Here is a 14,909-nt window from a genome sequence, read left to right as displayed (position 1 = left end):
AACCATCCTAGGGCTTCCTCATTCATGCTCAATGGTCTCTACCAATCTGACAAAATGGTCCAGATGATATCAGTATGGAATCATGGAAAAAACAGGACTTCAAAGCAGAAAACCTGAGTTTGAAACCTGGTTCCGAAGCTCCCTAGATGAATAAACTTAGACAAGTCACAACCTCTCTAAGTCTCTTCACATAAGTAAAATGGATAGGGGAATAGGGGCTGGACCTGTAATTTGTTCTTGATTATTTAAGTAGTCTAGTCTTGGAGAATTACCCAGAGCTTTGAGATCTTAGATGACTTGCCCAAGGTCACCCAGTGTCAGAGATTTTATATGTATATGTATATATATATACATATATATATATATATGCGCTAAGTCTTCCTGATTTCAAGGAAATTACTCCATCTACCCTGCTTCTCATGTAAAATAGGAATAAGACAAACACCAACCTCACAGAGTTGTCTTGCCAGCAAGTTTTAAGGAGCTATGGAAACGGAGCTTATATGGAATCACAGAATTGTAGAGGTGGAAGGGACCTCAGACCAACTACAGCAAGAATACCCTTGAAAAGATGTTCAATCTCTTGAGCACCTTTTATGAGAATGGCTATATATAGAGTAAACATTTATTAAGTTCTTTTCATGAATCAGGCCTGGGAAAAGCATGGGGAATATCAATAGAAATAAATTATATGGTTCTTGCTCTGAAGGATCTTACAATCTTATAAGGATCTTACAATCTTACAAGGATCTTACAAAACATAAAGGTGAGTTGGAAAATGGGCGGAATTGACCATAGTGACATGACTGAGAGACAGATGGGGAGTAAAGTGAAGACCTGGATCCATGTAAGATAAGGAGATAATCAATCTATCAGAATCCAGGGTGGTTCCAGTGCAAGAGGCCAAGTTTTCCATGGGGAGGAGATATGGATGAAGGCTGATGTGGAAGTGGCCTGACCTGAAAATGGTTAGGAAATAGCTCTTGAACAGCTCTTATTTATAGCCAGCTAAAATCTGGTACAAATTGCTCAAACAGTATTTTCAACAAGGTGAGGGCTCTACTTAGTTGGTAAATATGTTTATTCTTTCAGGTAACATTGGATTGTATTACAGAGGCCTTCTGAAGATGATACCTTTACTCAAAAGGAGCAATCTAATAATAACAAAGGGATAAGAAAATCAAGATGTGATTTTTATTTATGCATCTATTTAACTATATGGTTTTATTCAAAAATCAATATACTATGTATAGTCAAGCAAATAATATTTATCAGATAGTAGGATATGACCCAGAACAAATCTCAGCTTGAGTGATAATCACAGTCATATTTTATATAATGAGGGGTGACCTTTAGAAACACATACAGCTTCATATATAAATCTCCCAATCGTCACAGGGAAGGAATAAAAAGTATCAGACTAGGGTATCAGAATAGAAACAAAAAAAATTCAAAATGCAGCAAACAATAAGACTGAGTGGAGAAACTGCCATTCTACTGCATTGCTATTGGAACTGTAGGTGATACAGGAAAAGCAGAGGAACAAAAATCCCTAAGTGGAACCAATTTGAGGTACTTCTATCTCTAGTCTAAGTTCCCTTCAGGGTCTGAAGTTCTGTGATTCTATAAAGTCCTCCTAGGTTTTAATATTCTTAAAGATTTTAATGCAGTTGGAAGCTAGTTTCTGGGTTAGGAATCCTGGAAATTAGTTTCCCTCCTGCTAATCTAGCTCATTCCTCATGCCAAATCACGTTCTACTTTTTCTTAGTCCTTTTGGGAAGATGAAGTTAAGTTTCTTGAGGCTGTAAAGATTGTTTTGTTCCTGGAAAAGATGGTTTCCTGGGCAGAGCTCAGAGCAAGGTCTTGTCTCAAGGTCTTGCATGTGCAGGAAGAATCCAGGTATGTCCTTAAATGTAAGGTCCTAATTTCACAGCCCTGAACCTAAAGGATATGGGCAGTGGCCATTATACTATCTGACTGCATTTTAATAAGGCACTAGTCTCTTGTGGCACCACATCCATAACTGGGTCCCAGCTTCATCTTGGAAATCTGGATATTAGCTTAGCCTTCCTATTCTTTAGCTTCCGATGGACCACAAACTTTTCTCCTATAATTAACATTATCCCAGAGTTGGGAAAAATCCTACCCACTCTTGTAGCCCTAAGAGGCATTAGGTTGGAATTACAGATTTTTCAGAAATATCTATAAATACTGAAGGAGACACAGGATCAGGTGGAAATGAGGAACTGTCACTTTCCATTCCTGCTAGCCCTGAAAATGGCAGGCCATTTAGTACTGCTGGGCCTTAGTCTCTTGAACACTCTACCATAATGCTGAACCAGCTTTCAATTAGTTGCTCACTCCCCCTTATAGTCTCACTGAAGGAGAACTTTTCCATGATGGCAGTATCACATAGATCAGATTTGATGTTGCAATTGAGATTGTTCATTTTCTAAGAACTCCCTATGCCCCCAGGATTTCATGATTCCTAAAGAGAAGGAATGGTAGTCTTTTGGATTCCTGGGGAAGGCATCTTGAACTTTTAGAACAGACATATTGGAACCCTGCCATACTTCAGGCACAACCTCCTTGTCTTACAGGGTCGACTCATGAAGAGTCAGAAATGGAACTATTTCCGAAGTAAATGGAACTTACTAGAGCTCACTATCATCCTCATCAGCTGGAGTGCATTGTCAGTGTTTGTGAAGAGGACTATCCTGGGTGCCCGAGATGTCAAGTACTACTTGACCCACAAAGACAAGTAATGATAGCTCTATTTCTTGAAGTGATCCCCCTCTCTAAGGCTACTTTTCTATTTCCATTAGTAGACCAGTTTCCCAGACGTGTCTACTACTTCTCCCCTCAAAGCTCTAGGGGTAACTGAGGGGTTGAGGGTTTCTAGTTCTGTTGATTATAAGTTCCCAGTGATGTACTCTCAACTGACTATCTCAATATTTATTAATGTTATACAGTTTTTTAAAAAGTTGTCTGGGGCATATTTTTTATGTCCTTGGGAAGAAGGGTTCAAACTTGGAGTACAATCATAAATGGGCTTTCTGAGCTTAGATTATTTGGGGTGGGAACACAAAATTCAAAAAGGCAAATTTAGGCTAAATATCAGTAAAAAAAAAATTCCGTAACAATGAGAATTTTACAAAAGTGAAATGGGCTGCCTCAAGAGATACATTTCAGTCTTCAAGCTGACACTAGATGACCACTTGGCTATATTCTATTTAAGATTTGCTTTAGGTATGGATTGAATTAAGATGGCCTCTAAGATTCTTCTAATTCTCAAAATCTATTATTCTGTGATATGTTCTAAAATGCCTTCCAACTTTTATATTCTATAAGGCTTTGTTTCACATGGTATATTCATGATAATGTTGTTGATAATTATTGATACAAAAATCTGTATAGGATTATGGATTTAGAGCAGAAGGGACCACAAAGGTTTACAGATGAGGAAACTGAGGTCATGTGAAATTAAATGACTTACCTTAGGTATCAAAAGCTAGTAAGTGACAGAGGCAGGATTTGAATTTAGGTCTCTTAACTCTCAGGCTAGTATGCTTTCCATCACATCATACTGGTTCTATAGAAGTTGACTATAGTTGATGTTTCTATCAGAATAATTGCAAATTGCAGCCTTTTGCTCTCATAACCAAAAATTCTCTTCCTTCTGTGGTACTGAGAAAGCAAGTACTCAAATAGAAAGCAATTAATACATGTTTGTTGATTGGCTGACTAGATACAAAGCTTTGTAACTAAAGGATGAAAATTAAACCTTATGTCTGAAATGACTCTCATTGATAGTGCTGTCATTTACGGGAAATAACTGAGCATTAGAAAAGAAGTTAGAGTTTGTTTCCAGTTTTGGTTTGGTTTGGTTTTGATTCCGTGAATTAGGACTCCCAGGTTGATGGGGAGATAAGACCAGTTCCACTGGGACAGAGAAACAGTAGAAGACTAAAAGGATTATACAACCCTGAAGACCCAAAGGAGATTAGAAATTATAAATGGGTAGTGAAATCAGTAGATTGTAGGACTTCCTCTAGTAACATTCTATAACTCGAGAGGAGGAACAAAGAAGACAGATGATGGGGGTGACTGGACAAGGGAACAATGGATTCAAGCTCATACTTGAAATATTCAACTATATGGGTTCAACTATAGATCAAGACTGTGAAGGAAAATTAGAAAAGTCAGGAGAGAAGTGATGGATTTAGAGAATAGAAACAAAGGGACTAGAGGCTGTGGTAAGATGAAGAGCACAGTTTAGGAGGAGTAAGACAGAGAGAAGAAAGATATAGATAAATGAGAGAAAATAATGGGGGGGGGAGAGTGAATAGTTTAAAATCTGGGAAGTTGCTCACTATTCTGTGATGCCAATTAGCAAATCTCCTTGAAGGCAGAACAGAGACTATCTTCCTTTTGTATTTGCTTACCCAATAATATCTGATACCTAGTAGGTTCTCAGTAAATGTTTCTCCATTAATTGATTAATGCAAATATAAACTGGGGATTTGATTCTCCCCTATTCCCAAAGTTGATGAAGTCACAGAAAGCAAAGAGTAGAACAAAGTGGTATGAGAGTGTTCATGAGTTTAGTAATTGTTAATATCTGATGATCCCTTTAAGAAAGAACACTTTTGAGTGGATCAGAAGGCATAATCTGATTGGCTGGATTGAAAATAGGTCATGTTACTAAAGTCTTTAAATAGGTAATCCCTAGGAAAGGGTCAGCCAGATTGAGTGACAATTACTAATTGTTTTCTATTTTTTCTACATGGGGAGGGGAAGGTGATTTTTCTCTTTTAACTTTCATTAGCCATGGCATCTGGCAATAGATAATGCACCCATCCAGTGGTGGGAGAACCAGTTCTGAAGTATTTGAGGTACCTATGAGGCAGCAGAGACACAGATACAAAGAAGTCACTCCAGTCACTAGAGGGAGGGGAAGCAATTTCGAAGAGTAGGATCTCTGAAAGCAACACCCCGCCCCCCCCCCAAAAAAACCCACCTGGTTCTGATCTCAAAAAAAGGGGATCTCTAGTAATAAAGAATCATTCCATGAAAAGCAGAACCTAGAGTTTAGTCTAGCAACTTTCACAGCAGAGATGCTTGCCCAGGAGAGAGCTTTGTGAGGACACCTCTAGGAGAGAAAGACACCTCTAAGCCCTGAAGGACAAGTGTAGTGAAGGGACTTGGTACCCTATCTGCATGAGAGCCTCACTACCATGGTGTATGTGTTTTCTTCCTGTAGCTAACACGTATTAATGAGAAAGTCTGCCCCAGCTTCAAGGGGAAGATGCTATATGGTGCCTGTTCTTATTAAGCTATCTTAGAAAATTCCATTGCTAAAAGCTAATTGTTTCTATTGCCTGGTTATTAGCATACAAGTAGAGACTTGGGACAGCTAGGTTTTTGCTGTGGATAGAGCACTGGCTCTGGAGCCAGGAAGACCTGAGTTCAAATTCAATCTCAGATACTTACTTTGTAACCCTGAGCAAGTCATTTAATCCTGTTTGCCTCAGTTTATTATATGTAAAATGAGCTGGAGAAGGAAAAGGAAAACAACTTTATTATTTTTGCCAAGAAAACCTTCAATGGGGTCATGAAGAGTCGGACATGACTGGAAAAGAAGTTATTGTATCTTATTCTTTTCTGCATTAACAAATTTTCCCATGCTTCTCTAAATGTCTCATAATCTACATTTCTTACAGAACAAGAATGTTCCATTACTTTCATACCCAAGAGTTTTTTCTGGTCTTTGCCAAATCACTGAATGTGTACTCACTTGTTTTCCAGTTCATTTCTGCCTTTGGCATTCTTGGACTCTATGACCATCATTAAAAAAGCTGAGTCAAAGGGGATGTATGTACATACATTTCTTCATAATTCCAAATTAGACTCTGGGATACTTATTTATAACTTCAGCAGTAAAATTATTCAAATTTTTAAATAACCTCATCAATATCTAAAATTTTTACAAAATAAATATTTCTAGTTCTTTGACCTTTAGGATGGACACAACCTATTCAGTCTATATTAATTCAGTTTACTGGCATCTTGCTGAGGAGTGGGCATTTAGAAAGCCATATTCAAGAACTATAGTCTGGGGGCGGCTAGGTGGCGCAGTGGATAAAGCACTGGCCCTGGAGTCAGGAGTACCTGGGTTCAAATCTGGTCTCAGACACTTACTAATTACCTAGCTGTGTGGCCTTGGGTAAACCACTTAACTCCATTTGCCTTGCAAAAATCTAAAAAAAAAAAAAGAACTATAGAGTCTCAGAGTTACAGAGGCCTTGGAGGCCAGCCAGCACCTTTACAGGAATCTTCTCCACAACTTTCCCAGCATTAAGCATTAATCTCAGCATTAGGCTCAGCCATCTGCTCAACTTCACCTCCTCTAGCCATAGGAAGAAAGGGAAACAAGCTTTCATTAAGTGCCTATTGTGAACTAGGCACAGATAACTCAGCTGAACCTCACGACAACACTGAGAATCAAATCCCCATTTTATAGTTGAGCAAACTGACACAGAGAGATTAAGTGACTAGCCCAAGGTCTCACAGCTTAAGTGTCTAAGGCCTATTTTGAACTCGAGGCTCCCTGACTGTAGACCCAGTGCTTTATCCACTGTTTTCCTTGCCTGCTGCGTCACATCAGCTTCATAGGTTGGGGATAGAAAGGGCTGAGTCTCTGAGCTCCATTGCTTTTGGTCTTCCCACCAGAGTTCCCTCTTTGTTCCCCCAGGGCTGTCAGCTTTGGAGAAACAGCCAGTGCAGATGCAGTTCTGGGATACCTGATTGCAGTCCTGGTGCTCCTGTCCACAGTGAAATTGTGGCATCTGCTCAGGCTGAACCCCAAGCTAAATGTGCTCACCTCTACCTTGCGCAGAGCCTGGGGAGACATCTCTGGATTCATCTTGGTGATTGTTATCATGTTCCTAGCCTACTCAATAGCTGTGAGTATCTCCCTCCTAAAAAAGTCCAGTCTCTCCAAGGGACTTGGGAATCCAGTGAAAATTCATTTTCAGGGTTCACTACTGGGGTCAAGGGGAGCTTTTCATAAGAAGCAAATAATATAGTCAATGCTAAAAGTGGAATTAAGGCCCAAAAGGGAGGGCCTGGAGATATAAGGGAGCAGAAAGGAGGCAGGGACCAAGTTAAAGTATGACCCCCTCACAATGAAAACCCTAGGAAGGGATACACAAGCAAGGATATCACTAGGAAACCTCGGAACTCAGCTCATTTAGATCAAGGGTGACAGCAGCTCCTAGAGAACTCAGGTTTTTAGTGGGGGGAAGGGGTCCTATTCAAGTAAATCTAATTGGTTTCTCACCCCTTGAGTCACAGATTAAGAGAGACTGATATCTAAGAAATTGGAATTTTCTAGCTTAGAACTGAGGTAACTAGGTGGCACAGTGGATAGTGCACAAGACCTGAAGTCAGGAAAATCTGAATTCAAATTCAGCCTCAGACACTACATGGCAAACCATTTAACTCTGCCTCAGTTTCTCATCTGTAAAATGAATTGGTGAAGGAAATGGCAACCCACTTCAGTATCTTTGCCAAGAAAATACCAAATGGGGTCACAAAGAGTTGTACATAACTGAAATGATTAAACAGTAACAAAAAGCCTAGAAGAGAAGTTTTCAGATATGTGTTCAAGAGAAGGGTAATGACAAAAGGGATTGGTTGATGAGAAATGGCTAGGAAAAACTAAGAAACAGATTTTTTTTCCAAAGCATTGCACTGCTTTTTGAACAATTATATGTATTTCCTTCCTTAGAGGTTAGTAGATCTATGAATATCTCCATCTTTACAGACCTAAGAAACCCAAGATACTCAGTAGTGGGATGATTGAATTCTTAAGACCTGTGAGATAGAGAATAGAAGGGATGATGAGCCCAGAATAGGTATTTATTTTCTAACTAGGTTGTTTGAATAATTCAACAGAACTCCAATAGCCTCCTTCAAAAGAGAGTACATTCCTTTTTCATTCATTGACTCCATCTTTATATTATACCTTCATATGCATCTCTTTCCTGTAACTTATCTATATATACTCCTTCTTTTCTATGAATTGGGGTTCATATGAGTTATCAGTATCTTCTTCTCATTCAGGAATACATGCAATTCAGTATCAATAAATCCCTCATAATTTGCCCTTCCCATCCACCCTCTCTATGCTTTGCCTGAGTCCTGTATTTGGAGATCAAACTTTCTGTTCAGCTCTGGTCATTTCAACAAGAAAGTTTGAAACTCCCCCATTTCATTGAAGATCCATCTTTTCCAAGCCCTACAAGCCCTTAATTGTAGGTACTGTTAAATCTTGTCTAATTGTGACTAAAGCTCCATGATATTTGAATTGTTTCTTTCTTGCTCCTTGTACTATTTTTCTCTTTGACTTGGGAGTTTTGGAATTTGGCTATAATATTCCTGGGAGTTTTTTTTTGGGGGGGGGTTCTCCTCCAGGAGATGATCAATAGATTCCCTATATTTCTATTTTACTTCTGCTTCTAGGATATCAGGACAATTTTCCTGTAGAAATTCTTTAAAAATGAAGTCAAGGCTCTTTTCCAGGTCATGACTTTCAGGTAGCCCAGTAATTTTTAAAATCTCACTTCTGGATCTGTTTTCCAGGTCAGTTGTTTTTATGATGAGATATTTCACATTTTCTTCTAGTTTTTTAGTCTTTTGGTTTTTGTTTCATTTATTGTTTCATTTCTCACAGTCATCAGCTTCCCTTAGCTCCATCTAACATTTTAGATAATTTTATTTTTTTTATCTGACTAATTCTGCTGTTTAAGGCATTCTTCTCATTAACCTTTTGAACTGCTTTTTCCATTTGACCTAAACTGATTTTTAACATGTTTTCTTTGGCATTTTTTGTATCTCTTTGACCAAGCTACTGACTTGGTTTTGATGATTTATCTGCATCACTTTCATTTCTCTTTCTAATTTTTCCACTACCTCCCTTACTTGATTTTCAAAACTTTTTTGAGCTCTTCCTGAGCCTAAAACCAATTCCTATTTTTTTCCTTGGAGACTTTGGATACAAAAGCTTTGACTTTGTCATCTTCTCAATGTGTGCTTTGATCCTCCATGGGATAAAGGAATTAGTATCTGTTTACTCATTTCCCCAGTCTATGTCCTGATTTTGAGTGCTATTGGGACACCCCTGCCAAGTACCTTAGTTCCCTTCAGTGTCTTATAAGAGACTCTGCCTACTTTCCTAGCCTGTGCTCTGATCTGTGGATGACCATAATGGGGCTCCCCTCTGCCCTGGAACTGAGAGAAGAGTCCAGGCTCTGCTATGACAATAGGGGACCCCAGACTGCAACCAGGATGTGAATCTGGACAAAGCACAAGAATCCTGTCCCAGGGAAAGTGGACACACCTCAACAGTCTCCCGCCCCCCCCCCCTTTACCTTCTATGGACTGAACACTCTGGAAGCTACTTCTGGGTGGCTCCACAGGCCTGCTTCCATTTCCTAGGGTGGGCTGTATTGTGCTGGCCTAGGCTGTGCACTCACTCTGGCAGAGTTTTCCCACTGATCTCCCAGGTTCTGCTCAGTGATCCCTGGGTTGGGAGGTCTAGAAACTGTTCCCACTGTCAAGTTCCCCCAGGGACCCAGGTGCCCTGAAGGATGTTCCTGGAAGGCTAGAGCTCATTTGCTCCAGTAGAGCATGACCTTGGCTGTGTTGCCATCCCTTCCAACCTCAGTGGAACAGAGCCTTCCCATGGATCTCCCAAGTTATCTTGGGCTGGAGAATTGGTTCACTGGTTCTTTCTGTGGGTTCTACCTCTCCAAAAATTAGCTAGAGTCATGATTTTAAGGTTTTTGGAGGACAGCTTCTGGGGAATTCCTGCCTTCATGCTGCCATCTTGGCTCTGGCCCCCCACCCCCCCACCCCTCCCCCCAGCATTCATTTTTAAAAAAATGTTGAGTTCCCAGACAGCTAGGTGGCACAGTAAACAGGGCAACAGGGCAGAGAGTCAGAAGGACCTGAATTTAAATAAGGCCTCAGATACTTATTAACAAGTCACTTAACCCCAGCTGCCTCCGAGACAAAACAAAGCAAAAACAAAGAAGGAAAGAAGGAAAGGAAAAAAAGGAAAGTATTTGAGTTCTAAATTCTCTCCCTCACTCTATTTTCGTCCCTCAATAAAGCAAGAAATGTACTCTAGACTTTACATATGCAGTCTTACAAAACATATTCAGGAAGCTTTTAATTCAACAAACTATGAATTAGAAATCCTGGTTCAAATCCAGCCTCAGACACTTAGTAACTTTGTGACCCTGGACAAGTCACTTCACCTCTGTCTGCCTCAGTTTCCAAAACTGTAAATTTGTAACACATATTGGTAAAACAAATAGCACAGTGCCTTGCTTAATAAATGCTATTTATTTTCATTGAGGAACTTCTGAATTATGTGTTTACCCCAGTCCATTTCACCTACCCTAATACAAAAGGTTACAGACCATTTTTGGCAACATTGACAAAACCCTTTGCAAAACAATTTCAAAGTTCAGGTTGTGCAAAAGAGGTAGCAAATGTAATAAAAAATAGGAGCTACATAGTTAATGTTTATCGAAGGAATCAAACAACTGAATAATGCCATGTATTCAAATCCCACCTCAGTTCCTTCCTATGTTACTCTAGGCTAGTTTCTTCAAAGTTCCTCAGCTGTAAAATGTAGATCTAATAATGTTGTAGGTCTCATAATGATCATACGATTTAGAGTTGTCAAAGACTTGAAATGTTATCTAGTCTTATTGTCTAACTTAACCAAGGAGAAAAATGAGATCCAGTGAGTTGTCCAAGATCACATGGCCACATGCTAAGTGGCTGAGGCAGGATTTAAATTTGGGTCTAAGTCAATGATTCAGTAAATACTGCCTATCGTGACTCCCCCTGTTTTTGCCTTTTCCCAGCCCTTTGCATAGTGCCTACCAGAATTTAAGACTCAACTGATATACTGCTCATAGTAAGCTTGAATTTGAGCTCAGGTTGTATAATTCAAAATCCACTATTCCTTCTGCTCTATCACAGCTTCCTCTCCACTGTGGCTGAATGAATATAGATATCTAACTTGAATGACAAATAGTGAGCTAGCACTCTGTACAACACGATCCTCTTTAGTTTGTATCATTCATCTGTTGCCTGTTGGTAATACTTAAGCTCTATTTCTTTGGCAGACAAACTTGATATTTGGCTGGAAGCTTCCTTCCTACAAAACCCTTTTTGATGCAGCAGAAACAATGGTCAGCCTGCAGCTGGGGATCTTCAACTATGAAGAGGTAACTGTGGCTGTTGTTCCCTTGGTTTCTTTTTCAGAGGAAGGCAGAGAGACTTTAGGGACATAGAAATACATGCTATTCAAGAGGATTTCATCATTTATGTTTCCCAGAAAACAGTGGGATCTTTGTGCCAAGGACATGACATGCTTTGTAAAAATGGCAGAGCAAGCTCAGCTAGACTGAGAATCTTGCATATTGAATGTCACTGAGAGTATATCAGTGACAGACTGGCTGGAGAAATCAAGAGGTCTGATGTTCAGGTGTCACTGTCTTTATCCAATGGATAACACACCATTTTTGTTTGGTTCACGAAAGGAGTTATTCCTGAAAAAAGCCAGAGTGAACTTCCATCCTCTTTAGGAAACATCACCTTCCCCCACCTTCCTATCCTAACCTTTGCTCCTTCACATCTTCTCCATTTTGTTCATTTACAGAGAGGAGCTAAGGGGGCCTCCTTCCAGGGATTGCTCTAGATCTGGGCAGGAGGAGGGCTATTATTTCTTGAAAAAACAGGCACAACAAGAAGAAAAGAGTCGCTTAAAGACATAGGGAGGGGATTATGACAATATTTTCTTTTCCCCTTCCCCTAGATAGCAGGTATATAGGTCATCCCAAAGTTAGAGTCGGAGAAGGTCTTTTGAACTCTCAGACCACCTTTCTTTTTGAATGGAACTCTTGCAGATGGATTCCATAGCATTCATTTGACTTCTGTTTGTTTTAGGTCTTGGATTCTAATCCTGTCTTGGGATCTTTCTTGATTGGTTCCTGCATCATCTTTATGACGTTTGTAGTGCTGAATCTCTTCATTTCTGTCATCCTTGTCGCCTTTAGTGAGGAACAAAAATACCACCAGGTAAACTAATCTATGAGATTATAATCCATTGAATTGTAAATTCCTTGGGGGCAAGGACTGTCTTTTACTTTGTTTTTTGTACTCCCTAATGCTTAGCACAGTGCCTAAATAATTAGATACCTAATAAATGTTTATTGATTGATTGATTAAGCTTATTGAAGTCAATATGCTGAGGAATGCAGCCCAGGCCAGAGTGGTGAACAGTGTAATCCCTGGACAGAGCAGCTCATTTTTGATCTTGTCTGACTGCCTCTCCTGGCAGTGGTGCCAAGACAAGGTGTCTGTTCAGGTTCCCTCATTTATTTTCTATTACAGATAAATTCAGGCTAAGAAGAAAATTAAGTGCTCTCCATATTTGATCCCAATATATATTTAGTGTAGTTATTTGATGAAAAGGAGGAGCCTTTTGCTCTTGCACAAAGCTTCAATTCAGATAATTAGAGGAAGAGTGTTAGATTTGGAGTCAGGACAGAACTAAGTTCAAATATCACCTTAGATAGTTACTGGATGTATGACCCTGGGTAAATCATTTATTCAACTTCTCTCAACCTTCTTTTCCTCATTTGAAAGATGGGGATAATAATAGAATGATCAAATGAGATTTCTTATGTACAATGCTTTTTAAAGTGTCATATAAATGCAACCTGTCATCATTATTATTCTGCTGGTCTGGGGAGCCTATAGAGTTCAGCTTTGAAATGTTAGAGAGGAAACTGAGTCATAACAAGAACAGAGCCCCTGGGTCAGCCCCAGGTGACAAAGTTGAGAGGCAGGCTGGGGGCACTCTCAGGCTTTTGGCAGCATAGAAACAACTGGACTCAGGACCTAGAACAAAAGACTAATTTGGTGACCTCTTTGTCCGATGGCTACTCTCCAGGTAAGCTCCCAGTAATCTCCACTCCCTCAAGTGAATTGGGAAAGTGTTTCCTGCCCCTTTGGTAGGGCACATTCTGTTCTGCTCACCCCAGGTACAAAAACTATTAGTTCTACTTTTGAGAGGAAACTTTTCCCAGGGCCTGTGCTCACTCTTCTTTTTAGTGAGATATGTGTTTAAAGTTTAGTAGTTGACAAAGGTATTCATGAGAATTTGATTGCCTTTTCTGTTTTTTTTAATAATTATATGAATCCAGCTTTATCTCAGTATTATTGGCTGATATAGAGGCAATTTACTCCATTGCTACTCATAATTTAAAGGTACTTTTTAGACAGAATAATATTCCTAGAAGGAGGAAAGTTATTCTGGAAGAAGATGGGATAATAATGATACTCTCAGGCACAAGCTAAGGACGCTTTGCCAGCTGTGATTGTCCATGAAGTCATCAACCTTAGGCTACATTGTCAAGCTCATCTTTCTGGGAAAATATTTACTAAAGTGAAACTTTTGATAAGTTTCCAGGATTTCCTCTTCAAGTTTATGGGGAAGTAGGGTGCTCTGCTAAGACAAATATAACACAGTACAAAGGGAAGTTTTAGTGTCTGCTAAGCACTTGAGGGGATTCAAAGTTTACTTAACTACAGTCCCTGCTGTCAATCAAAGTGCCATTTAGTTAGAGGACCAAGAGACAAAAGACAGCCAACTATAACAAGCAATATAATACATAAGTTCATTAGCATTGGAGTTAGAATTTAAAGGATGGGTCAGAATTCACAGAATCATACAATTGAAAATAGCAAGGATATCAGTGACCATCAAGACCAATTCATAATCAAAGAGGCATCCCTATAATAATTTATCCACCCTCTTCAAAGACCTTCGCAAATTCACTAACTCCCCAAATAGCACATTCCACTTTGGGATAGTTGTTGGGAAGATTTTCCTGACATGAAACCTAAAACTTCCTTTCCATGGCTTCTGTCCCCTACTCCTAGTTCTATTCCCTGGTTCCATGTAGAGCAAGTCCACTCCTTTTTGTACTTGAAATCTATTCAAAGGTTTGAAAACAATGAGAGTCACTTAATAAATGTTTTTTTCCTTCCTCTCTAAACATTCCCAAGCCCTTTAACTCAATGGGGAAGAAGAGGGAAGTCACTAGAGATATGGACTAACATGAACAAAGGGTGTTGTTTGGGGGTCAGAGAGTTGTTCATCTTGGTGAGAACACAGTTTGTATGTAGGGAAGTAGAATGGGGTGAGGCCAGAAAAGTAGGCTGACACTAGACAAGGCCTTGAAGATTACTTACCAAACTCAAAGAGGGCTTACTGACAAAACAGAAATCATCTACCTATTTTTATTGGAGGATATATCACCGAAGAACCTGGTTTTGACAGGGTTATTCTCCCTGTTTACAAAGCTTCAGCATTTCCCTATTACTTCTATGGGGGGGGGAAGGTAATTTCATCAACTTGGCATTTAAAGACCTCAACAATATAACTCCAATCAGTCCTTGCAATCTTCTTGTACAATATTCCCCTTTCTGTGCTGCATAAATCATCAATCAACCTTTCAATAAGCATTTATTCTTGCAATTACTATGTACCAGGCTATTTACTGAGGATGCAATTTTTTTTAAGGGAGAAAGTCAAATTATTCAATTTTCAGTCCTTAGAACTCATGGCTCTATCTTTTACCTCTGTATTTCTACCCAGACTGTCACTCATGCCTAGAATGCCCTCCCTCCTCACCCCTGTCTCCTAGAATTCCTATTGTACTTCTAGGCTCAGATTATATACTATATCCTGGGGAAATTTTTCTGGGAAATTTTCCTCCTCCCCAAATAATCTTAGGTATACTTATCAGTATAAATGT

At 39.5% G+C, this 14,909-nt stretch overlaps 1 protein-coding gene across 1 annotated transcript in view; it reads left to right on the top strand.

The window, feature by feature from the left end:
* LOC141504613 (polycystin-1-like protein 2) overlaps positions 1-14,909 on the top strand; it is a 157,984-nt gene that overhangs the window by 127,708 nt on the left and 15,367 nt on the right. The window contains 4 exon segments of the mRNA XM_074209734.1: positions 2,601-2,761; positions 6,755-6,965; positions 11,208-11,309; positions 12,031-12,162. Coding sequence (XP_074065835.1) covers positions 2,601-2,761; positions 6,755-6,965; positions 11,208-11,309; positions 12,031-12,162 — 606 coding nt within the window.

The sequence above is a fragment of the Macrotis lagotis genome, chromosome 1 (assembly GCF_037893015.1).
Source record: "Macrotis lagotis isolate mMagLag1 chromosome 1, bilby.v1.9.chrom.fasta, whole genome shotgun sequence".
NCBI lineage: Eukaryota > Metazoa > Chordata > Mammalia > Peramelemorphia > Peramelidae > Macrotis > Macrotis lagotis.
This window is presented reverse-complemented; position numbering and strand designations above follow the sequence as displayed.